Raw genomic sequence first — 25,446 nt, 5'->3', positions numbered from 1 at the left:
TGCAAGTTAGTGAATTTATTAACATTTATTAATTGAAAATAGTTTACTTAAGACAGCATAAAAACCTCAGAGGAAAATATTGTGCAGGAGAAAATTCAAATAGTATTTTTTTAGTACATACTTACAGTGATAAACTTCCAAATCCCCTATAACTGCTCTGTCTTTGAATGGAAATTTCAGGGTAGAATTATTGTTTACATATTTAAGGAGTCAGTGGGTATTTAAGTCATAATTTCAAGCAACTATTTAATTTTTTTAAGTTCCGAATTTGAAATACTATACCCAACTTCTGATTTTAGTCATGCTACTGCATCCAACACTAGGTGTTTTATTGCAGGAAAGAAATGGGGGGCATGGGGTGAACTGCTTTCTTGGTGCACAGCTCAGCTTTCCACATTAGGAAGATGAAGCCCCACCTGGGACAGGTTGGTCAGCAGTGAGGTGATCTTTCCCGACACAGTGGGCTAGAGTCAGAGTGAGTCAGTTCTGAGAGTTTGTCTAAACCCACAGTATAAGGTTTAAAGCAGTGCTGTGTTCTAGGGTGTCAGCTGATGTTCTCAGAGGGCGAGGGGAGAATTCCAAAGAGATAGGCAGCCAGAAGTAGGACTCGGGTGGTGGGTCATCCTAGTCCTCCCAGTCGATGCTGATGGGGCCGCCTGTCAGCATCTGGCTCTGTGGACCACTGTCATTCTCTCTGCCTACTGCCTCACGACGCATTCGCCGGTGGCAGCCCTGGGCACAGCGGGAACGCTCGTCCAGCATCCCGCAGACAAGGACCCGGCAGTGCAGGAACACTTCCTAGAAAGATCATAATGATAATGAAGAAAAACAGTGAAAAGAGCTGCCACTTGGGGGCTGCTTACTAGGAACCAGACGCAATACCAAACGTTTCATATGTATTATCTCATTTCATCTAAACAACCACCCTTTGAGGTAGATATCGTCATCCCCATTTTACAGATGAGGAAACTGAGACTTAGGAGGTTAACGAACTTGCCCATATTCACACATTTAGTAACATGGCAAACACACTGAGTCATGTGGGTGATTTAAAACCCTACATCCATAACTTCTGCCTTTGTACAGGGACACAAGAGACCTCTGTGAAGACATCAAATAACGTTAACATCTTGGTTCTTCACATCAAGGTCTGGGCATAACATGGGCTCCCACGCACTTCTGTGTAAAATAACAAGTTCTTTCTCCAAGCTTCTTCCTATAAGTAACTTCCCCATGCATGCTGCCTAGCTGAGGAGGAAGATCAGGTTTAGTCATCATGGTTAACAATTGTTCTAGAACAGTGATGTAGCTGGACAGGACATAAATACACTTAAATGCAGTATGGAAAAGACTGTTGGTCTCTTAAACTTCCTTTTGTTTATGTGTTTCGACAACTCTACTAAAACAAAAAACAAAAACCTTCTACCTTACAGAGTATACATAGCCTCTTATAACCTCTATTCATGTATATACATTAAAAAAAACTGTATCACATTCAATTTGCATGTAAATTTTTATGACAATAGTTTTCTCATATCTCCTTTTTCTATATTTCATTCTGCATTAACTGCTTAATATTGCATTAATTGATACACTGTTTGTTTGGTTTAAACAACACCTCTCTCATAACAGTGCTCTATAAACACATTCAACAAGTCATGTTTTACTTTTTGTTTTTGAGAAGCTGTCAGAATTGAAATTTTTAGACGATGATAATTTTATGGTTAATACACATTGTCAGACCACTTTCCAGAAAGTATACCAATTTATACTGCCACTGTATACATCTCCCTATAGCCTTGCAAGTTGGGATTTATAATTTTTATAAATTTAATATGTATAAAATAGTCTTATAATAATTATTTTAATTGGCATGTAAGTACTATTTTCACTGAACATTTCACTATTTGTCTTTTCTGCAAATATTCTGTCCATATACTTTGCCACGTGACCACTACACAGGCTTTTTCAACCACATCTGCTCACAAGGATTTTATATTATAATCACATAGTACTTTCTTTGAACAAGCCCAGTTATTTTACTTGGTGGGGGCAGATAATTGTGACATTCATGGAGGTGTTAACCTTCTAGATGGCCAGTTTTATAGTATTTTTCATAGAGGTGATGCAGATCCTAACTGTGGGCTTGTAGAATGTGAACAAACTGGGACACCATGAAGGAAGGCTGGGGGGGAGAGGTACCTTTACAAGGTAAAGGTGTTCAGCTCACCTTGTGGTCTTTGCCCACAAACTTGAAGACAGGGACCTGGAAGTGCTTTGCGAGGTGATCCCGTGACGTGTACTGCTTTACTGAGTCATCTGAAACACAGCTGGAAGTAGGGCAGGATAGCACGTAAGACTTGATTATTTAAACAGAGGTGGAAAAACAATCCAGTCCAACGTGTTTGGTCCAAGGAGAGGCAAACTGGGTGGAGGAGGCTGGGCTGCACTCAAGATTTTTGAGAATGAAAGAAAAATGAAATCCCCTCCCTGTGAAGGCATCTTCAGACACAGGCCTGCTCATTAATGCTGTCGGTCCCGTCTCTCATTCTCTGTACCCACAAACTGGGCACAAGGACCTCCTGTTAAGTCATTGTATTGAAGTATTAGCAACAGCAGCAACATTTGTTTCAGAGATATCTTTTGAAATCAAGGTATCTTTTTAAGGCTGTATTTTCATTTGTAATATATTGCAGGAACTCTGCATTTACATACTTTATTATTGATTTGAGAAGGCTTTTCTTTAACTAGATTTCACTGTATTTATAGACACTCGCCCCTAAAGGGGATCCAAAGGTGAGCAAACCCCAATTTGTACAACAAAGAGCTGCATAAAGATGTCAGTTTCTTAGAGAATAACTGGATCTGTTGGGGAAAATCATTCACCTCCAAAATGTTTTAATTCCTCTCTTCCCAGATTTAACGTTAAATTGCAGTTTGATAGGGCTTAGGGGTTTTACTCTCAGGTCTACCACTTAAAGTGAAACTCCTAGGCTCGCCTCAGGATTAGTTGAGGGTAAAGAGGGGTTAGTGATGCTCCACTTTGAGGCGAAGGTTTAGTATTGATGAACCATTTCTCCTAAAGGCCAGGGCTCACACATGTATTATGTTTTCCATTCTGAATTCAAAAGGAACTTTTTTCCTATTTTCCTTTTATGGATACTTAACAGTTCCTGTCTACCAGGCCAGTAAAAAAGTGGGATCAGATATAAAAGCCTATAAAAGTTGATACTTGCTCCACATGCTCACAGACCACTTTCTAGTTCATCGCTAATTGCTGTTTCAGAGCAGTTGAAAAATCCAACAAAATTATTTAAAAATAAGACATCTTGACTTGTATTACCACTACTACCTTATTCCCCTAAACTGAAGAGGATCTAAACATAGAATGTGGTTTCTGTTATTTCCTGTATTTATGTACGCATTTTCATTTTCCTGACGTTAAATGAATTTATACCATCTTCTGATTATGTTCTCTAATAAATACCTAATGCATATCTAATCTGTGTGACACACTCTGCTGGGGGCTGCACAGGAGATAGAGATGAACAATATGGTCTGTGACGTCAGGGAGTTTAAAGCCCAGTACCTATGATAACAATAGTAACGTGACATTAAAATGGCACTTTTCATGTGAAGCCTCAGCATTTTCCATTTATCTTTACCTAAAAATACTATTTTTAAAGAATTGAAGTATAGTTGATTTACAGTGTTGTGTTAGTTTCTGGTTATACATATATATTCTTTTTCGTATTCTTTTCCATTATAGGTTATTACAAGATAGTGAATATAGTTCCCTGTGCTATACAGTAGGACCTTGCAGTTTATCTATTTTATATATAGTAGTTTGTATCTGTTAATCCCAAACTCCTAACTTTTCCCCCCATTTCCCCTTTGGTAACCATAAGTTTGTTTTCTGTGTCTGTGAGTCTGTTTTTGTTTTGTAAATAAGTTCATTTCTATCATATTTCAGATTCCACATATAAGTGATATCATATGAGATGTGTCTGTCTGACTTACTTCACTTAGTATAATAATCTCTAGGTCCATCCATGTTGCTGCAAATGGCATTATTTCATTCTTTTCTATGGCTGAGTAGTAAAAATACTATTTTCTTTTTAAAGAGAAGATGTGGCAGAAAGAGTTGTTGCAGGGCAACACGTTACAGAATAGAACCCAAGACAAATTCTGGCTCTTGATTTGGGTGTTTGCTGTGATTAGACAATGCTAGTTCATCAACTCCAAGTTCATGTGCTAAAAGAAAGTAACAAAGGTATAGGAAAATCCAAAATAACTGATTACCCAAAAGTTGTCCAATATTTGACTTTGGAATTCAATGTTTCTTTTTCTGGAGATAAACTCTCTAATTCTACTTTGCTTAGGTTTGCATTAAATTATTTTGCATTCTCAGAGCATATGCCAACTAAACTAGAGGGAAGTGAATCAGACGTGTTAAATATCAGCCTGAATTAAATTTAAGCTGAGGACAGTGAATAATCAAACAATTTACAAATATAAGTAAACTGCATTATGTTTATTTTAGGGCTCTGAACTAGCCCCAGATTAGTATTATGATAAATACTCATTCAATAGTTCATTAGACAAATATTTAATGACTTTTACTGTAGGCAAGGCATTGAGGAGGAAGAAGGAAGGAAGATATCTAGTTCAGGTCAGAAGGAATCAGGGAAGCCTTCATGGAGGAAAGAAATCCCAATGTGTCTCGAGGACCAGTAAGACTCAGACAGGAAGAAAAAGGGAAGAAGATTTCAGGCAGTGGAAACAGCAGGTGCAGAGTCAGGAGGGTGTAAGGAACAAGAGAATTTGGGAATTGCCCATGGTTCCCTTTGGCAGGAGCAGAAACTGGAAAAGGTAGAGGTCAGAGGGCAAGGAAGAGCAAGGCAAGCTGAGAGTTGGATTTTATCTTGAGGGATTATCTCAAATGCACCATTATTGTCCTAGCCAATATTGTACTATCCAATATTGCACCGGAAATGGGACTGTTTTCCTGTGAATAGTGGAAACAGGCCCGCACAGCAGTGTTTTTGAGTTCTGTCTATGCTTTTTAACAATTTTAATATCTTCCATAGCATTTTGTTGTTGTTTTGTGTGTGCTAACAGCTGGAAAATTAAATAGCATAGCTTCTTCTTAGAACTGTCTAAAATAAAAATATATAGTCAGTCCTGAGGGTCTGAATAACAAGCTTTATTGAGATTGCAGGTTACATGTTTTCCCAGTAAATGAGTTAAGACTATATGTTTATGTTTGCAAAAAGTAAATACGAGGGGCAGGAGAAAACTTGGGGTAAGAGAAATATTCACTGTCTTGATTGTAGTGATAGCTGCACCAGGGTGTATAAGTCAGAACTTATCAAACTGTGCACTTTAAATATGTACATTTATTGTATGCAAATAGCACTGCAATAAAGCTGTAAAAAAATTTGAAAGGAACCCAAATCCATTCTCCCCCAAAAGTAAATCCATTCCCTAATCTACTTAGCACTAATTATGTGACTTAAAAAAAGACATAAAAATTGACGCTTCTACGTTTTATTTTAAAACTTTGTGGAGAACCCTTTAAGATGGCAAGAAATCTAAAGGGCTTCAGCCCCGTATGAGACCTACTCTTAGCCATCCAAAGCAGCTCAGAACGATGCATTTTCCAGATTCTGAAAACAAGCTGAGGAGGCTACAGGAATCTGAAACTAGAAGTACTCCTGCTGATAAACAGTTAAATTTACCAACCAAAGGAAATCAAGAGGCATCAAAATGTTTTCAGCAGGGATCTGACTATATATAATATTTTTTCTTTTGTCTGGATACCCAGGGCTCTGTGGAGCTGAGACTTGAGAGCTGGGATTTAGGAGGCTGTTAGAAAGTGTTTTACCTGTCCGGGTGAAAGATAATGAGAGCTGGAATTAAGGCAATAAGAGTGGAGAACCAGGTTGGAGTATTGCTACTTTTAGAAAGGCTTCTCAGTTGATCCTAATGTGCATCAAGGGTTGAAAATCATTGTGCAGGAGATCGATAGCAGCAGGTGAAGCTTGCCTGTGGTGAGAGATCTGGGGAGTTAAAAGCAAAGGAGAAATTTCAGAGTCTATCAGGTCAATTAGCAAAGGGCATGAACCGGGGCACACCTGTGGTGCTCTGACTAGACTATTTGCCTTTTCTTAAGCTGCAGGTCCTGATCTGCCTGAGATATGTCCCATCTGACATTGAGGATGAGGAAGAAACTGATGAGATACTACTATGAGTTTGGGATGTGAGTGTAATTTTCCCGGGAACGTAAGCAGTGGGTGTGGTAACTGCAGGCTTCCAATGATACACGGAGACAAGCAAAGTTCTCAATCCAAGCATCCTCAGGGAATACGGAAATCTCCTTTGTATAAAACAAGCAAACAGAAACGAACTTCACCTGATCTTTCTTCTCCTAAAACTGACCAAGTATTTCTTCTCTCTCCTTCATTACCAAACTTCTTAAAAGAGGGGCCTGCATGTGCTGCCCACTTCCTAACCCTCTTGCATTTCTCAGCCCCCACTTGCCACCCATGCTCTACAATCTCTCTGGGCAGGTTAATCCTATAGTTTTGAGTATAAACAGGGGCGATTCTCTGTCCTTTGTCTCTAGTCTTGACCTTGTTCCTGGGTCTGACACGCATTTCCAACTGCCCACTGAACTTCTCTGCCTTAGTATCCTGCAGGTATTTAAAATATAATATTATTATTTGGAATTATCATATTCAATATTTTCACAGCAAATCTGCTTTTCCACCTGTGTCCTTTCATCTTGGTTAAGGGCATCCAGTCAGTCATACGAGCTAGACCCCTTGGAGTCATTTTGGACTCCCCTCTCCTTCACCAGTTTTTACCACCAAAATGCGCACCAACGGTTTCTGAACTAATTAAGAGCTGGCGAGAGTGCTGCGGTGGTTTTAAGAAATGACTGAGTTTGCTCTCGCGCCCAGAGGTCGGCTGTGAACTGGGGCTAATCCATCGTCCAAGCAGCCTACTTACCCATCCCGGATGAGGTAGTACTTCAGGATCTCGTCGATCTTGGACGTAGGGGTGGCAAAGCAGCTCTCCACCAGGCTCTCTAAGCCATTCACGTGCACCAGGGGCTCAATGCCAAAGTAGAGGGAGTCTCGCAGCTTGAGGGTGGGCAGAGCTTCCCGGTAAGGCTCTTCGAACTCATGGTCCTTGAAGATCTCCAGAGTGAAAGGGAAGATTCCGTGACTGCGGCTCATGATTTCCAGCGGGGTGTTGCGAAGGTTGGGAACGTAGCCTTCGGAAATGGTGTACAGGCGCGGGAACTCACACGTCACAGGGATCAGCAGTTTGCTGGTTCGGATGATGATGTCACCGCTGCTCCCTGGGGTCTGCTTGGGTAGACCTGTCACAAGGTTGCTAGCCACGATTTTGTCGTTCACCACCTGAGCCAGGCCAGGGCCAGGAGAGGAGAGTCTATGTTTATTTCCATAGAGCACCTCAGCCCCTGCCCCCCGCCCACCGTAACATTCTCCAAATTTCTTTTTACCTCAAAGCACATGAGAGATTTGGTTGCTGAAGCCTGAAGCTTCTTTTTTTTTTTAATTGCTTCTCCTCCTTTTAGCAAGATATTTTGACTGTTAAAGAGTTTCACATACCACTTCATGGTCAGCCCACACATTCCTTTGGAGTATTAGTCATAAAAACCTGAGCTATGCAGAATCAGCCAATTCAAAGCTCTGATATTTTAGAAAAGAACAGCTTCTGTACATTATTCTTTTTTTGGAATCCTAGACCTGGTGATGGTGCTGCAGCATGACCTTGTGCTGAGTTCAACCCCACGCAGACTTCAGCTGTCACATTTACCCAGATGAGTTTTCAGTTCTTCCATCTCCAGCTTTGTCTGCTCTCCTGTGTGCCAGAACCCCCGGCTCATCATAGGGCATTTTCATTTGATTGTCCACAGATACAACAAACACAATTTGCCTAAAGTGGGACCTTCTCCTCATATATCTCCCCCGTGTCTCACCCCAAATCTCATTAGCTCTCTGATTTTCTCTAAGTTGGATTCAATAAATAAGTATTTGTTTATTTGGTTGCAAGGGCCTCTACACTGATCTCCTGGGTCCAGGTCCTCTTTTTTCTATCCATTTGCCCACTTCTGATTTCATCGACAGTGCCTGCTTAATCCCATTCCTATGGGAAAAAGCCCAGATGTCTCACCCCAGCACACAAAGCACATGTCTGGAAGCATAGCCTCCCACATCTACTTTTCCAGTCTCCTTTTCCAGTCAGGCTGTGCTGCCCATTCACTCAGCATAAGCCTCAAGAATTCCCATGTCTGAGACTGGCTCACTTGTTTCCCATCTGAAATGTCCTTTCCTTTCGTCTCCGCCTGTATAAACCACACACATGCTTCCACCCCAATTCAAGTCCCACTTGTCTTGACTGTTCCATTGTTTGTCCCTTTCTGGACTCCTATACCACCCATCAACTGTATCACTGTCTCTTATTTATAATTTGTGTGTGTTTTCATCTCAATACTACTGTGTATGTTCCTAAAAGTCAGGAATCTTATTTCACATATCCCTCAGGCTCCCAGCACAGGGCTGGGCACAGATTCTTGCAGGGAAGTACAAACCTTTTACCTCTAACTGGTTCAATCCCTGAACTCATTTGCTACCTCATAAATGAACCATCATCTATATCAGTCACTATCTTCAAGTATAATAATTGGTCAGAGGAGACATAGCCAGCCTCCGGGTACTGGTGCTGATGCACTCAGAAAAATGTCTGCACATATTGGAGAGATGGTACTATTTGAGAACAGAAAGAGCAGAATTCTTTTTAAGCCACTGTCCTCCCAGTGTCAGGACCACAGCACAGAAGATGCTCAATAACACATTTGTTAAATGAATGGTATATGATTTTTTGAACTCCATTCTTTTATGTGGAAATATTTCATCTATGACACAAGCCACACTGCACACCCCTGTCAACAACTTCCCAAATAACTGGATTTGGTCATTCCCCAAGGGTCCTTCAGGAAGAACCTACATCGACCACTGTGCCACATGTCTTGAGGGAGAAGAGGATGTTGACGTGGGTGCCATTGGACACGCCTCGGCAGGAGGTGTTGGTTAGGAAGAGCTCCAGACCGCCGACCAGGTCCCTGGGGATGCTCACTTCAATGGTGTTCGACTTGCAGAACACGGGGACTGCGGGGACAGGAACTGTTGTTAGAACCGGAAAAGTGGAACTGGGAGAAGGGAAGGAGGATTCTAGGAGAAATAACTTCTCCCTCCCACACCTTGAGCTTCTTGTTCTATCCTCAAGGAAATCTCTGAGGCTCAAAACAAATTGATGAATAAAACCTGGACTCCTAACTCCCAAGGTTGTGGTCAAATAATGCTCCTCAAATACTATTTTGTTTCCCAAATGAGAAAATACTGTATCAAAATTTCAATCCAACAAACATTTATTTCAAAGTGTGTCTAGCATAACTCCATGCACTGAAACACCTAAAGGATGAACTTTTAGCACAAATACAATTTATTGGCAATACAGAAAAAGCACTGCTTTGATATAGGCTTAAATTACATAACGCTACCGCTTTGACTTTACCACTAATTACTGCCCCATAAAACAGAGGTAATAAAAACAGTGTTAGCACACTTGGGCAAGAGTTCTAAATTGTCCTTGCATTGCTCAATAAACCATAAACTATAAAATTCACTTTAATTTAATACAAAAAGATTGCTCTTCCTTAGCGTTCACTCCTCTAGACTGTACAAATACTCTAAAAGGAGTACAAAGGGTACTGTCAGACAATATGTGAGAGCAATATCAGTATGTGAGGGCATATCACAGCAATGGCTTAGTATAAAGAAGTCACATATAGGTGCTCATTAAATACTTGCTGCATGAGTGAATTAATTTTCTGGACATAAATAACTAGATTTCCAGAAAACAGTTCTCAGAGGATTGTTGATGATCAGATTGTATGCGTAGGGGGAAGAATCAGTTCCCTAGGGCTTTCAACTTTTCATAAGCCAATTATCTGTTAGAAAAGAGAGGAACTCCATCTAAATTAAGTATTAGTTATACAACTAATAATAGAAATTGGAGAAAAAAATCAAAAGTAAAAAGCAAAGGAAACTATATGATCTAGCAATCCTGTTTCTGGGTATAGGTCCAAAAGAATTGAAAGCAGGACCTGAAAGAGATATTTGCACACCCGTGTTCATAGCAGCATTATTGACAAGCGATCCAAATGTCCATCAATGGATGAATGAATAAACAAAATGTGGTATACCCATGCAGTGGAATAGCTTTATAAAGGGAAGGAATCCTGTCATATGCTGCAACATGGATGAACCTTGTGGACAATTTGATAAGTGAAATTAAGTCAACCACAAAAAGACAAATACCGTAGGAGTCCACTTACATGAGGTACCTAAAGTAGCTGACTTCATGGAAACTGAAAGTAGAATGGTGGTTGCCAGGGGCTGGAGGGAGGAAGGAATGAGGGGTCCTTGTTTTAATGGGTATAGAGTTTCAGTTTCGCAAGATGAAAAAGTTCTGAAGATGCGTTGCACAAAAATGTGAATATATATAACACTGCTGAACTGTACATTTAAAATTGGTTTAGATGGTAAATTTTATGTTATATTTTTTTACCACAATTTCTGAATGATTCCAGAGTGAACACATGCTGCTAAAAGAGGTGGTGCTCTAAAAGATGAGAATCTTGACACACTTGGTTGAGGAAGGCAGGGAGATTAAGAGGGAGGAATTAAGAGCAGAGGTTGAGCATGTACTACCTTGGCAAGTGTGGTTATCCTCAGATAGCACCAAGCCCCGGGGACATTCACACTGATAGCCCTTCTCAGACATAAGGCAAGAATGGCTGCAGCCACCATTTTTATTGTGGCATCCTTCAATGTCTGCAATAAAAACCAAAAGAAAAGGGAATGATATTGCAGCCCTCTTCCCCAAGAATTCTGGTTCTGGGACTGGTACTTTGCATCAGGCATTGTACTTGACTTATCACAGTATCACTGGGGCCCAACTCAGTCACTGAGACATGACGTCCACAAAGAAGTTTATTAAATGTTAAAGCTACAAAGAGCAATCTTGCAATACACAAAGCTCTAACCATTTAAGCTGGTCATTTTGTAGAATGCCCTTCAATCTGGCTTTGTCTGTTTTTCTCATGGTTAGACTACAATTTTGGGGAGGAAGACCCGAAAGTCATTTCTTAATTTCTGTAGCATTTAGTCCACCCAGTTTGAAATTTTATAGAGCATTATTGATGTAAAAGGGACTGACTGAATATAAATTCACCTAGAGCAGCTAAATGGATCAGAGTTAGTCAAAGCTATTACCAATGGTTGGATCACCAGCCCCTCTCCTCAAATCTCTAGGAATAATAGCACTGGAGATATGCTTCTTGGGCTGACAGCACATTATAAAAATGGAACCTGGACAACACACTGAAAGATTCCACTCAACTGAGCTCTTTGTGACATTCCTCTTATGAGGTAGTTTTTTAAAGTTTTCTTTTTAAAAGTTTCACATTTTCAAAAAGCATACTCAATCAAATGTGCAAAAAGGAAAAATATTCAGTTGAAAAATGAAGAAACTACCACATAATGTCATAGTTAGCGAGGAAAAATAATGACCTTTGTGGGCTCTGGATATGATCTTCTATATCATGGGTCATCAAACTCTGGCCTGCTACATGTTGTTGTAAATAAAGTCTTATTGGCACACAGTCATACCCATTTATTTCCCTATTGTCTATGGGTGCTTTCTCATTACAAGGGCAGAGCTGAGTAGTTTCAACAGATTCCATATGGTCTGCAAAGCCTTAAATATCTACTATTGTGTTTATGCAGAAAAAGTTTGCTGGTCCCTGTTTTAGGGGTAAGATAATAAAAGGGAATGCGTTCAGGAATCCCCTGGTGGTTCAGTTGTTAGGACTCCACACTCTCACTGTCAAGGGCCTGGGTTCGATCCCTCGTTGGGGAAATAAGATCCTACATGCCGCATGGCGTGGCCCCAAAAAAAAAGGGAATGCTTTCAAATCATTTAAGATGTTCAAGGAAAGATATGAGCCAATTCCCAGTTACAGCTATAAGTCTCATTTCATTAATAATAAAAATATTAGTCCTCAGTAAATTAACTTGAGATGAATCAATTTTTGTGAAATAGGGAGAGAGAATAAATTTGCAATGAATTAATCTTTGCAAAATTTAGAAGAGATTAGGCTATCACCTGTTTATAAATCTGTACAGTTAAAAAGGATAAGAGTATTCCTATGGGTTTTTGAAATAGCTGAAAATGATATATAATGGTGTAGAAGAAAGCATAAAGTATGCTATAAAATGTTAAAGTCAACATTAATAGGAAATTTTCTTTAAAATGGTCTTCCTTAAGTCAGTTAATTTCCCTGTGCCTCAATTTCAATATATGTGAAATGAAAGGGTTGGATTAAATGTTCACTCAGGATATTTCCAGGTCTAAAATTGCAAAGCACAAAATAAACTGAAATTCTTATTTGGTTTGAAGGATTTTAAGTCTCTTCCAAGGACATACCAAAATGTTTACAATGGCTATATCTGCAAGTGGGATTGTGGTCATTTTAGTTACCGTTCTTTTACTCCTTTGTATTTTCTTCTATGAACATAACTCTTTCATAATAAAACAAAACAATAAAAGTTACTTAGAAATTAAAAAGAGCTTTTTATTTTAAAAAAGAAGATATGCTAATCTAACAGACTAGCTAAAGAAACAAATATGTTTGGACTATCAATAAAATGTAAGGGTTTCCATAAAAACAAATAAACAAAAAAAACAAAACCAAAAAAAAAAAAAGCAGGGTTTCAAATATGAATCTTAACCCTAAAGTGTAATTCATATTCAAATTTTATCTTCTGCTAAAATACTTTTCAGTTATGATTATTAGGTTTTAAAATTATATGAGGATTAACTTAATATTTCCAATAAAATACTCATGAGTAATTATAAATGTTCCTCATGGAACATTTCATTAATATTTAAAGATGTAAAGATTATTGCCTAAAATAAGATTTAAGGAGGATTCAGGACATCACTCTTATTCAATAAAATTTAAAGTACAGGGCTTCCCTGGTGGCAGTGGTTGAGAGTCCGCCTGCTGATGCAGGGGACGCGGGTTCGTGCCCCGGTCCGGGAGGATCCCACATGCCGCGGAGCGGCTGGGCCCGTGAGCCATGGCCGCTGAGCCTGCGCGTCCGGAGCCTGTGTTCCGCAACGGGAGAGGCCACAACAGTGAGAGGCCCGCGTACCGCAAAAAAAAAAAAAAAATTTAAAGTACATTTAGTCTTTTTACAAGGGACAGTAGTTTGATATCCTGGTTAATGGTCCCTGAGTTAATAATGCAAACTTTGTTGCATGAAATAAATTGTGAGCACTAGCCATAATTTTTCCTTTTGGGGTAGTATTTTATTATTTTGAATATAACTAGAATAAAGTGAAATCGTAAGCAGTATTATAATCTGTTATGCCACAAATTCAATTACCCTCTGGGACAAATCATATGTCCTCTGTAAATAATAATAATTAAGCCATTTATCTCTTCATATAATCTGCAGAATTTTTTTCTTTTTTGGTCTCTCAACTCCCAATATCATGAGATTCAGACTTATTAAAGTGGAAGTGATGAAGTTTTAGTTGGGATAATTTGCAAGGGTCTTAGAGAAGGGACATTATCTAAGCTTCATGTCGTAATAGTAGTCAATTTCCATTTCAATTATTTGACATACATTACAAATTCTTTTTAGTACTTAATTATATAAAATGTATACAGCATTTCTACTATCAAAAATAGATAAGTTTACTTATCTCTAAAAATGTATTAATCTCTAATAAATTCAAAGCATATGAGTAAAAAAAATGGCTTCATGTAAGCCAGTTTCCCAAACTTCCAAGATGGTAAGACTCACCTAGGAACTTGGTAAAAACACAAACTGTAAGGCCCCTCCCGCTCCACTGAACCAGAGTTTCCAGGAGAGAGGCCTGGGAAAGGCCAGCTTTAAAAGCACCCAGGGGATTCTCAGCAGGGAAGTTTGAGAAACACTGCTGTAAACCATTTGTTATGCTACCTACCTCCATTATCTTGCTACTCCAGATGTGCTCCCTGGATGTGCAGCATAGGTGTCACCTAGAAGTTATTTAGAAACGCAATATCTTCACCTGACCCCAGACCTACTGAATCAGAACCTGTATTTTAACAAGATCCCAGGTGATTCGTGGACACATTAAAGTTTGAGAAACATGGAATACCCTATTTTTATACCCCAAATTAAAATGCAGCTCTCTGCCTCTTGCAAAATGTAACAGCTCCCTCCTGCTAAAGCTTGGAGACAAAATCAACACTGCATTCTGTCTGCAACACGAGCATCCTGCAATGATGCTCAGTGATGATGATTTGTGGTTTCTTTACACAGCCAGATTGTTACTCTCTTCTGACGTTGGCCAGTTTGATGAACATCAAAGAATAAGCCAAGGGCTTACTGGGGGCTCTTGATGTGAATCCCTTCTTGCCCATCTCACCTTCACATGTCTTGCCATCACTTCTTAGCACACGGCCAACCCCACACTCACAGCGATATGAATTTTTGAGGTTTACACAGATCTCACTGCAGCCACCATTGTTTTGTTCACATTCATTTTCATCTGTAGAAGAGAGACCACACCATTTACATGCTGCTGAGCCATGCAGTCTTTTCCCAAGCCCCTTAGCAGAAACTCACCATCTTTTCAGACCCTGTCCATAGACTTTCCACAAACCAACTCCAATATAATCAGTTTTATTAACCTGGTCTCCCCACCAAGTTATTTGTCCCTCTGCCCCCTGCTGGAGCGGAAGGCAGTTAGTTGGCTGCTTGCCAGTTCCCTCCTCAGGGCAAAACTGTTGGGGAAATGAAGTCCCCTTTGTTATTTGGGTTCACCTGCTAGTTTGTATTGGAGAGTCTCACTTTCTCCAATTCCTGAAGATTTGCTAAATAAATAAAACATAAATCAAACTGTGCTTTAAAGGCATTAAAGGAATTTGCATTGCAGAAGGATATGTTAGATAAAATTTTCTGCGAAGCAGACTTCTTTATAACATGCAAAACTGCCCTCAAAATCTATTTTAAGTATTGGAATATTCCCACATTGTACTTAAGCAGTGATTGCTAACAGTTTGAAGACTCTGATGAAGGACATGGACACTTTCTATAAAAAAAAAATGCACAGTTGGCAACAAATGTCAATCCCCTTCCTTCTACAAACAAAAACAGGGGAGCTTGAGAAGCTACATTTGTCACAGCTTGGATATAGGATATAAACCAGGGACTGGGGTTTAAATACCGACAAGGTGACAGGAGGCATGGCCTTGGGCCCACGAGAGGAGATGAGCTAGAACTGAAACCCTGTTCAAGTCTAGGACCCTGGAAAAGGTATCCCCACAATGAAAGGGGAGGAGAAGGACTCTGCTCCGAGGCCCAGGAAAGAAGTAAGGAGCTCTCTGCCTGAGGCTCTAGGAAAGAGAAAAGCCTTCATAAACCCCAAGTTGGGCCTGCCACGGTTGAAGTATGAACTCATAATTACCACATGGCGTGGGGATCTTGAAACTGAGAAACTGATGTAAAATTTGGCCTGGACTGGTGAAGCTTCTGTGACATAAGCAATCAAAAAACTCTCTGTAGTAAAAAAAAAAAAACTCCTCAAACCAGGTAATAAGAGTGAAGTACCACAGAAAAACAATTACAACAGAAGGTGGTTTATCATAAAACACTATGCAGAAGGAGATGATCCACTATGAGAAAGCTGACAAGATAACAAATGGGAGGCTTTGAACTGGAGAGAACAGAATAATCCAGAAAAATCCATAATACAAGGATTAAAAAAATTACTAAACAGATAAAAGAAAGGCCAGTAACCAAAATAAAATTATGTAGGAAGACAAGGCAGAATTGAAACAAAACAAACATAGAGAACTCATAGAAATGAAAAATATAGTTGCTAAGATTAGACCCTTCATCAGGACCCCTACTGCCTGGACAGTGGATGGCTAGAGGTGCTAGCAGCCCTTCTGGGAGTGGCCACACTGGTGCATGGACTAACCCTCTGTCGAAGGCCTGGACTGCTTACCTTGAGACTGATTATTTTACCTGAGAGAGAAATATGCTTCTACTTATTGAAGTCATTGTTATCTGGGAGTTTATTGTCACTTAACAGCCTTAGATACTCTATGCCCCAGCAATTCCACTTTTATGGGTATACTCTAGAGAAAATCTCACACATGAGGTAAGGTATCATTTTTATGTTAATTTTAAGAACACACAAAACAATGCTATATGTTGTTATTGTTATGTTATAATTGTTATTTATTACATAAATAATAAAAGCATAAAAACAGGGACCAGAAGGACACACACTAACTTCAAAACAGTGATTACCCCTGGAGGGTGAGAGAGGTAAAAGAGATGGAGTGAGATGGCTTTATTTGTATCTGTAAAATTTTATTTTAAGAAAAGGAAGAGGGGCTTCCCTGGTGGCACAGTGGTTAAGAATCCGCCTGCCAATGCAGGGGACATGGGTTTGAGCCCTAGTCCGGGAAGGTCCCACATGCCACGGAGCAACTAAGTCGTGCGCCACAACTACTGAGCCTGCGCTCTAGAGCCCACGAGCCACAACTACTGAGCCTGCATGCCACAGCTACTGAAGCCCTCGCGCCTAGAGCCCGCGCTTCGCAACAAGAGAAGCCACTGCAATGAGAAGCCCATGAACCGCAACGAAGAGTAGCACCCACTCGCCACAACTAGAGAAAGCCCACATGCAGCAATGAAGACCCAACACAGCCAAAAATAGATAAATAAAAATTTTAAAAACTTTTTTAAAATTAAAAAAGGAAGAAAAATTTAGCTATAAATCTGGATACATGAGTGTCTGTTATATTATTTTCCTATACTCTTCTCTCTGCCTGAAAAAAATAATTTATAATAAATAATTAAAATTGTTATATATATATATATATTTTTTTTTTTTTTTGCGGTATGCGGGCCTCTCACTGTTGTGGCCTCTCCCGTTGCGGAGCACAGGCTCCGGATGTGACGGCTCAGTGGCCATGGCTCACGGGTCCAGCCGCTCCGCGGCATGTGGGATCCTCCCGGACCAGGGCACAAACCCGTGTCCCCTGCATCGGCAGGCAGACTCTCAAGCACTGCGCCACCAGGGAAGCCCTGTTATATATATTTTTAAAAACTAAAGTAACATTGACACATGCACATAAACACAAAACTTTGCCTCTAATTTCAGGGAGTTCATGATCTCCCTGAAACCAACAGACAGACCCCAGGCAGAAACTGGGGGCTTTTCCCTATGTCCCGATAGGCAGAGATGTCCAAGATAAATTGTTAAGCAAGAGATGTGTATAATATGCAACCTTTGGTTTAAAAAACGGCAACAAATAAATAAATATGTATATTTTTATTTTTATATCTGCCTGAAGAAACCCTGGAAGCATACGTAAGTAAATAATGTAAGAGTTTACTTGGGGGACTTCCCTGGTGGTCCAGTGGTAAAGAATCTACCTTCCAATGCAGGGGACGTGGGTTCGATCCCTGGTCAGGGAACTAAGATCCCTCATGCCGTGGGGCAACTAAGCCTGCGCGCCAAAACTGCTGAGCTCACGCGCCTCAACGAGAGAGCCCGCGGGCCACCACAACTACAGAGCCCACGCACCCAGGAGCGCATGTGCCACAACTAGAGAGAAGCCCGTGCTCCACAACGAAAGATCCCGCGTGCTGCAGCTAAGACCCGACACAGCCAAAAAAGTAAAGAAATAAAATAAATATTTTGAAAAAAAGAATTTACTTGGGATGAAGTTGGAGGAGAGGGAAATAGAGCAAATGAGGGACAGAGAGCTAGATATTTCACTGTATACCTTCATGCTGTTTAACTTGGGAGCCATTTAAATACATTACCTATTCAAAAGTTATACTAAAACAAAAGAAGAGATGAATGAACAACTCCTGCCTTAAGAGGAAGCCAAATATTGTCCAACAGACACGCGTGTGTGTGTGTAGTGTGAGGGGTTGCGGGGAATTGTAGGAACCATCGTCCCCCACACCCCGAACCTGTTTACATTAAATCACATAGTCAAAATCAACCAGGCAAGAGCCCTAACAACTGTTATGGGAGCGCCTAGCCATGCTCCATGGGATGGCCAGTGGGGTTCATTAAAGAGACTGAGGAACAAAAGCTTTTCTAAAATAAGAACCCTTTGATATCCCTTTCATCCTGATGCCCTATCCCATCCTGATCTTGTTACTCTTCTTCTGGAGGAGGCAGCTGTGGGGTAGTCCTCCCCTTTCTCTCTAGACTTGTTTTAACTCTATTTTCTCCCTGCTGTAGACAACAAAACATGTATACAATTGGACAACTCTGGATTTCCTACAAATAATCTGACTCCCCTTTCTTGGTACTCAGACAAACCAAAATTATATTAGTGAAGCTATAGGAGTATGTCCTTAGATAATTCTAGACCAAAGCTACCCAAGAGAAATACAAAGTAAGACACACATGTAATGTAAAATTTCCTAGTAGTCACATTAAAAAATTTGTTAAAAGACATTAGTAAAATTAATCTTAATAATATATTTCAGGGACTTCCCTGGTTGTCCAGTGGCAAAGAATCTGCCTTCCAATGCAGGGGACGCAGGTTCAATCCCTGGTTGGGGAACTAAGATCCCACACACTGTGGGGCAACTAAGCCAGAGCGCCACAACTACTGAGCCCACGTCCCTCAACTAGAGAGCCCTCGTGCCACAAACTACAGAGCCCACACACTCTGGAGCCTGTGCACCACAACTAGAGAGAGAAAAACCTGCACACCACAACCAGAGAGAAGCCCACACGCCTCAACGAAAGATCCCACGTGCCGCAAGTAAGACCCAGTGCAGCCAAAAGATAATACATAAATAAATAAAATAAATTTTAAAAAATAGATTTCATTTTATCCAGTATGTCTAAAATATTTCATTTCAATATATAATCAATATTAAAATTATTGATATCTTTTATTCTTTTTTTGAACTAATTTTCAAAATCTGGTGTGTATTTTATACTTATAGCATGTCTCAATTTGGATGATAAATTTTCATCAGAAATACTTGAGCTGTATTTTAGAGTCATAAAATTTACAGTTCACTCAAGTTGTCCCACACATTTTTAGTTTTCCAATGACTGAATCAAATATTAGCTTTTAAATTAAAATTAAGTAAAATTACAATTCAGTTTTTCAGTCACACAAGCCACATAGCTACACATGGCTAGTGGCTAGTGTATTGGACAACGCAATCCCAGACTGTCCTGACACATGATATAAATTTGGCTTGAGGCTTTAGTTATGAACTAAAAAGACAAACCCCATTCTGAGTTTTCAGAGACACGGAAAAATGATGGCGCTCTGAGTCAGGAAGAGTTTTTGATTTGTCCTTTACTCCTAGCAGCCTGTTTCTACCGCAAGATGGGTTTCTTACCAAAGCATGTCTGTCTGTCGGGGCCTAGCACGGTTCCTGGAGAGCACGTGCACCCACTGGTATCCAGGCAGCTGCCGTGGCAGTCTTCATCACAGATGTCATAAAAATCTATGGAGGATAAAGAGGACCTTTCATGAAGGGTGAGGACCAGAGGACACTCTCATCCATGAGAAAGCCTCATGAGTTCAATCATGGGGTATGAATTCCTAGCCAACATCAAGAGAATTCTCATTGATCAGGGTTTATATAACCCAATGGCAAGAGATGCTGCCTAGGGACATGTTCTGTCATTGAGATCAATGAGTCCCAACTTCAGATCCTTGGGTGACCATGGAGTTTCTGCAAATCTAAAACCTCACCAAACATGAGCTGTAGGTTAAATAAGCATTATGTCCTACTCTTCTATGCAGTCTATTTTTTAAATGTGCACAGATTTTTATGGGATTAATAACATGAAAATTCATTTAAAAGTATTACTGATCTCAAGTGGCTTCTTCCCATTATACATCATTTTAAAAAATCAATGGGCACTAGGCACAATGCTACTATATGGATGTCTGAAATATATATTAAGAAGGGGTCCTCCATGCTCAAAAACGCTGGAAATCCACACTAAATAACATAAGTCAACAGTTCACTTTCTACTGTTCTGTTTGAATGGAGTGGAAGACAAAGTAAAACTGATCAAAGTCATAGCTCCTTTCCCTTTCTATTCTTCAGGAATTTTTCAGAAATCTAAGAACAGACCTCAGAAATCATGATCTGGAGGTATCCGTGGCCCTAAATCAATGTTCTTCAGGCTCTGAGATATTATCATAACCAAATTTCCTATGGCGTTTTTCTCTTTGATGCCATATGTGGCCTTGTGGCGGAGGGAAAAGAGCCCAGGGAAGGTACTCACGACCACAGTAGACATGAAAGCAGACGCTGGGCTTGGTCAGACGATACACATAGTAGCCTCCAGGGCAAGCCTTGACCTCCACCGTGGTGTTCCAGAGGCAGCAGTTCCCACTGAAGCTCGCACAGGCCTGGCGTTGCACAATGCCATCACCTTCCAGAGGGTGGCTGCCATTGAGCCAGACAGGTGCATGGGTTCCGCAGTGGTTTTCTGGTATGCAGAAGGTGGGCATGGCATCCCCTGCCATGCCTGTGAAGCGGTACCACTCCCCATTCACATTGTTGTCACACAGAGGGGAACCTTGAGACTCATCAAATTGGTGGTCAGTGTTTCTCCATGGCTCATTCAGACTGATGTAAGCAGAACAAGGATCTAGGGCTGGGAATGAAAAGGACACCTCAGAGGCACCTTATGATGTTTCAGATCACTGTGGCAATAGCCTGAGTCCACCTTCTTGGTCTTACATTTTGGCTTTTTAGTTCAAGAAAGAAATAATCTAAAGTCCCCAAAAGTAGCTGTTTAAGATTCCTCAAGTTGACGTAAACATATTTCATAAATGGCTTTTACATTTGAAAAATTATTTCAAATCTATTTAAGGTTTTGTGTTGGCATTGAACTAAACCTTTTATCCAGAGTAATCATCTGATAGGATAGTTGTTCAGACCAAGGGAGGTTATAGTCTCACTGAAATCTGCACTGGTCAGACTATATTTTGAGTACTGTGTTCACACCTGGAGGCTATATTTTATGAACGTAATGGACAAACTTGATGTCCAGAGGAAGGTGACCAGATTTAGAAGGGAGCCTAACAATTATTTACTGGGGAAGAAGCTGAGAACTACTGTTTGGAGGAAAAACAAACAAACAAAAAAACCCTGAAGAATATGCATCAGTCTTCAAAAATCTGGAACGGCTTGTGAAACAGGAATTAGCTTTCTGTTACAATGACAAGAACAAATTGTTACGGGGAAGTGCATTTCAGTTCAGCTATCTAGTAATGGAGAGGCTGTATCACAGAGTGGTAAGCTCTTCATCTTTGGAAATTTTCAAAAAGTAGTTGGATGGTCATTTGTAAGAAAGATTTTGGATGGAATTTTGCATTAGCGGGCAGTTTGGCTTGATAATGAATGTGTAAAGCTCATTCCACCTTAGAGGGAATAGGCCTCTGGCATATGTCAGCTGCTTTGAAATACACAGTATAGTGTCAAGTAATTACCAAAGATATCCTCCATGTGAATGTTGGTACATGTTCCATCACCTATTGAAAACACCATGAACTTTGTGTCTTCACAATTAGCCGGGGCATCAATGTCTAGAATATAGCAACATTTCAAGTATGCATTTTTAGTGCATAAATAACATGGACAAATATCTCATCAAAAATATTTTAATGACTGAAGACACCAATATCCCCAGTTCACTGCTTCTCTCAATTTCAGGAAAACGTTGAACTAACACAGGCAAATTGTTCTTCAAAGAATCTATAAAATCAAGAAATTCTAGAAAGGAGTCCTAGCCAGAGTACTATCCTTCTTAATGCACGTGAGGCTGACTTAATAGACATTGTAGGCAGGGAATTCATATTAAGGCTGATATACTTTGTGGGCAGGAAATTCAGCTTCAGCAAATACTGCACAATAATTAAGTGTGGATAGACCATGATCATAAAATCTAAGTTGTCTAGAAAATATTTTGGGTTTTCCCAGTCTACATTTCAAATTCAAGTTTACTCTCAAAACTTCAGTCACATGTAGAGGAGGGTGTAGCCTAGTGCTAAGGGCCCCATTGAGAGTATAATAACCGTTTGGGACAAGAAATAAGTAGGATATTGCATATTCTGGAAGTAACACTTTTGCAGAGTTACACGTGCCAGGAGCAACCCTCTCCTTATAATGTCCCTGCGGTTTCCCAACTGTGCCCTAGACCATGGTTTGATGTCCCTTGAGAGGAAGAAATGTCCTCATACAGACTCTCTACCCTCTGAAAAGGGAAAAATTCCCTTATCTGCTCTCCCAGCTGTGGTTCTCTTATGAAGACAGATTTCCAGGGCAATTTCACAGGTGATTATAAATTCATAGAAATATTTGGTTCATCTCCTTGGTTCTAATTTTATAAGAAATGGTTAAGTACTCAACTTTTAGTAGCTTTTACAGAAATTCCTAAACCTCCCTCAATAACTATTTCATGATTTATAAAGTTTTTCCTTAAATTTAACTATCATTTCTTGTGCTATTTGTTGAAAGTTTACTTCCTCTCTTGCTGTAGGTGATACATGGCACAAATAGGAGAAATTTACTATCTTCTGTAAACTACATATTTTAAAAGTTACCCATGCAATATTTCCTAACATTAAATAAACCCATTCCACTCACCCCCTTTAAACGGAGTAATTTAATCCTTTAATAATCTGGCCGCTGGCGTTAATTCCTTTTTTTCAGTCTCTCAATGTGGAGCCCGGAATTCGGTATTATGCATGCTGCGTCCTGAATTGCTGACGTATATATACACACGCACACATAATACACCCCTCAAATGAGAGAGCTTCAGAGAACAGCCCGGTGGGCAAAGTTCGAGTCAGGGGGTCCCAGCTGGCAGACAGCCGGTCGGCCTTTATTTACCAGGATGTTCGTTCGTCAGCCCGGACGTCCGTGCGCCCCCAGGGCCGGCACCTCGCCGTGGCCGAAAGCAGAGAGCAAATGTCAGCATCCCCGCCCTTTCGTCCCAGGGACCAGGACTCCCTGACCCTCCAGGTCCGCACGCCGGGCACCGCCCCTCGGCTAGTCCCGGTCGCCAGATTCTGCCCCCGCGCGCTCTGGCCGGAAGCCCCTCCTCTCCTTCCTTCCCTCTCCCCCTTCGCTTCCCGCCTTCCCCACTCCGCTCTTCTGCTTTTCTCTCACTTACTCTCTCCTCTCAGGCAACCGCACCCCCACCCAATCCCTAGCCCCCAAAGTTCTCCCTTTATCTTGCTTATGGCATTGAGTCAAACGTCCTAGAAGGGCTGGAAAAAAATTAATAAAATAAAAAATATCTGGGAAGGGAGAAGGTGTCTGATGGGAGGGTACAGGAAGTACTAGAGGGAGGAGTAAGCCAGGGAAGAGAGTGGGGAGAAAGCGGAGAGGAAGTTGAGGGCAGGACCACTTTGACTCAAGTGACTCTTGTTTACTTACTGGTAGCAGACACAGGGTGATTAAACTTAGCTCAAACCTATCTTTAAGACTTTTTTAGACCAGTTTTAGATTTAGAGAATAATTGAGGAGATTGTACAAAAAGTTCCCATTTTCTGGCACCCAGTTTCCCCTATTATGAAACAATCGTACACCAGTGTGGTATCTTTGCCACAATTAATGAACCAGTGTTGATACATTATTATTAACTCAAGTCGATAGTTTAGATTTCTTTAGTTTTTGCCTGTTTTTGTCTATTCTGGCATCCCATCCAGGATACCACATGACATTTAGTTTTACATGTCTCCTTAGGGTCTCAAGCCTATTTTTAATGTTTATTCTTAAAGGTACTAGAGCAAGGGCTTAGTTACCCTGAAGAAATAGGGGCAATTAAACACTGAGATTCTCAGAGGTGCCAAGAAGGATGGTTCTCGCCATCTCACGCTCTCTTCTAGTTAGAACTTAAATTCATCTCACTCTCTCTTCCAGTTAGAACTTAAATTTTAATGGGAAAAGGAGAGAGAAATTTGTTACTAACTGGAATTAAAACTTTGCTTTGTTGGCCAGTTTTGTATCAAGTGTGGAGGTACGAAGTGGGGAGGCAATTTAAGATTCACTCAGTCTCTAGAAAAAGTCGTATTTTCAGATGTCAAGACTAAGAAGTCTGATTTATCCAGATCTGTGCCTTTAGGGGCACACTCAGTCCCTTGTATTAATGAAAGAAAAAACTCTATGCTCTAAAAAAATTTTTTTTTCCCCTCTTAAAGTTGGGACTATACAAGTGCCTAGAATATAGAGAGGTTAGGATTCCTTTTACACATACTCCAAGAAATAGTTAGCTCATGGAAAGTTGTTTGGATTTGGCAGATCCATGGAAATTTTGGATGCCCAGGCAAAAGGCTAAGTGGAACATGAAATGAAATTCTCTGAAAATATATCTCCACAGGTTTTCAATGACTTTTCTTCTCCTATTCTAGAACCAGTATTTAAGATACTGGAATCTTGCTCTTAATAACCTGTACATAACAGCAAATTCCTCCAACAAAAAGTACATCGTGCCGAGTACTTGACACGAGACTTACCCATTGGTGACCCAAGTGTTACTGTGATGAAGAGGCAGGTGAAGAGCAGAAACTGAAGCATCCTTTTGGACCAGCCACCAGAGACAGACTGGAAAATCCTCTTAATTTCAGTCTTCCTTTATCCACTTCTTTTTCAAACACTTTTTTAAAAGGGCTCTAGGCTCTTGTGAAGACTTTTCAGTACTGGTTGGGGCTTTATCAGAGGAAGAGGATGAGTGGGATAAGGTGTCCATTGCTCTGGCCTTGACCCCAGATAGAAGCACTGCTTTACACTGTCAACAGAGTTATTTTATTGATATTTTTCTTTAGGGGAAAAAAAAAAAAACCTTCACAATCCCTCATCCTCCTATTGTTTTTTTCTCAAGACTTCCCTGCAGTGAGGCCTCCAGTATCTTATCCAGAAGGGAACTCTAAAAGAGGGACATCCCCTCACGTCAAAATCTTGTTTTGTGACTTCAAGGAACTGATTTCATGATATTGCAGCCATAGCATTGCAGATTACATGAGAATGGGATAAAGCCTAATTTTTGGAAATGATCTTTAGAAAATGTCTTGGTCAGGTGGTCAAGGAGTTTACAATAGCACACAAAAGAGTAGTAAGGACAGGTGTGGAATGAGGACAATATTCTCTTGAAGCAAGCGTCCAAGTCTGTTTTATTATGGTCTTTGGTATCAAAACTTCCTAAAGAAACAAGGTTTAAGTTGTGTTTGAGCAGCAGTATCTCATGTTTTCATAGTGCCTT

At 40.3% G+C, this 25,446-nt stretch overlaps 1 protein-coding gene across 2 annotated transcripts; it reads right to left on the bottom strand.

The window, feature by feature from the left end:
• Positions 1–24,764, bottom strand: OIT3 (oncoprotein induced transcript 3). Of its 2 annotated transcripts, none has more exons than XM_055081286.1 (9): positions 24,704–24,764; positions 20,461–20,835; positions 19,560–19,667; positions 14,584–14,706; positions 10,809–10,931; positions 9,043–9,203; positions 7,015–7,430; positions 2,231–2,330; positions 1–798 (listed from the first exon to the last, which is right to left on the bottom strand). In XM_055081286.1, the coding sequence occupies exons 1-9, from the start codon at positions 24,762–24,764 to the stop codon at positions 625–627; spliced, it is 1,641 nt and encodes a 546-aa protein (XP_054937261.1). In that variant the 3' UTR covers positions 1–624. The 2 variants fall into 2 exon arrangements, with proteins under 2 accessions (XP_054937261.1, XP_007120772.2); XM_007120710.3 differs by lacking the exon at positions 24,704–24,764 and adding an exon at positions 22,830–22,931.
• Positions 24,765–25,446: the final 682 nt, after the last annotated feature.

The sequence above is a fragment of the Physeter macrocephalus genome, chromosome 20, assembly GCF_002837175.3.
Source record: "Physeter macrocephalus isolate SW-GA chromosome 20, ASM283717v5, whole genome shotgun sequence".
NCBI classification, from domain to species: domain Eukaryota; kingdom Metazoa; phylum Chordata; class Mammalia; order Artiodactyla; family Physeteridae; genus Physeter; species Physeter macrocephalus.
This window is presented reverse-complemented; position numbering and strand designations above follow the sequence as displayed.

Excerpts from the sequence above, each read along its gene's own strand:
- OIT3 (XM_055081286.1), bottom strand. The coding sequence starts at position 24,764 with ATGCTTCAGTTTCTGCTCTTCACCTGCCTCTTCATCACAGTAACACTT. Across the intron at positions 14,707-19,559 it reads CGACAGACAGACATGCTTTG|ATGAAAATGAATGTGAACAA; the intron begins GTAAGAAACCCA and ends TCTCTTCTACAG. Across the intron at positions 7,431-9,042 it reads CATGTGGCACAGTGGTCGAT|GTGGTGAACGACAAAATCGT; the intron begins GTAGGTTCTTCC and ends GGCCTGGCTCAG.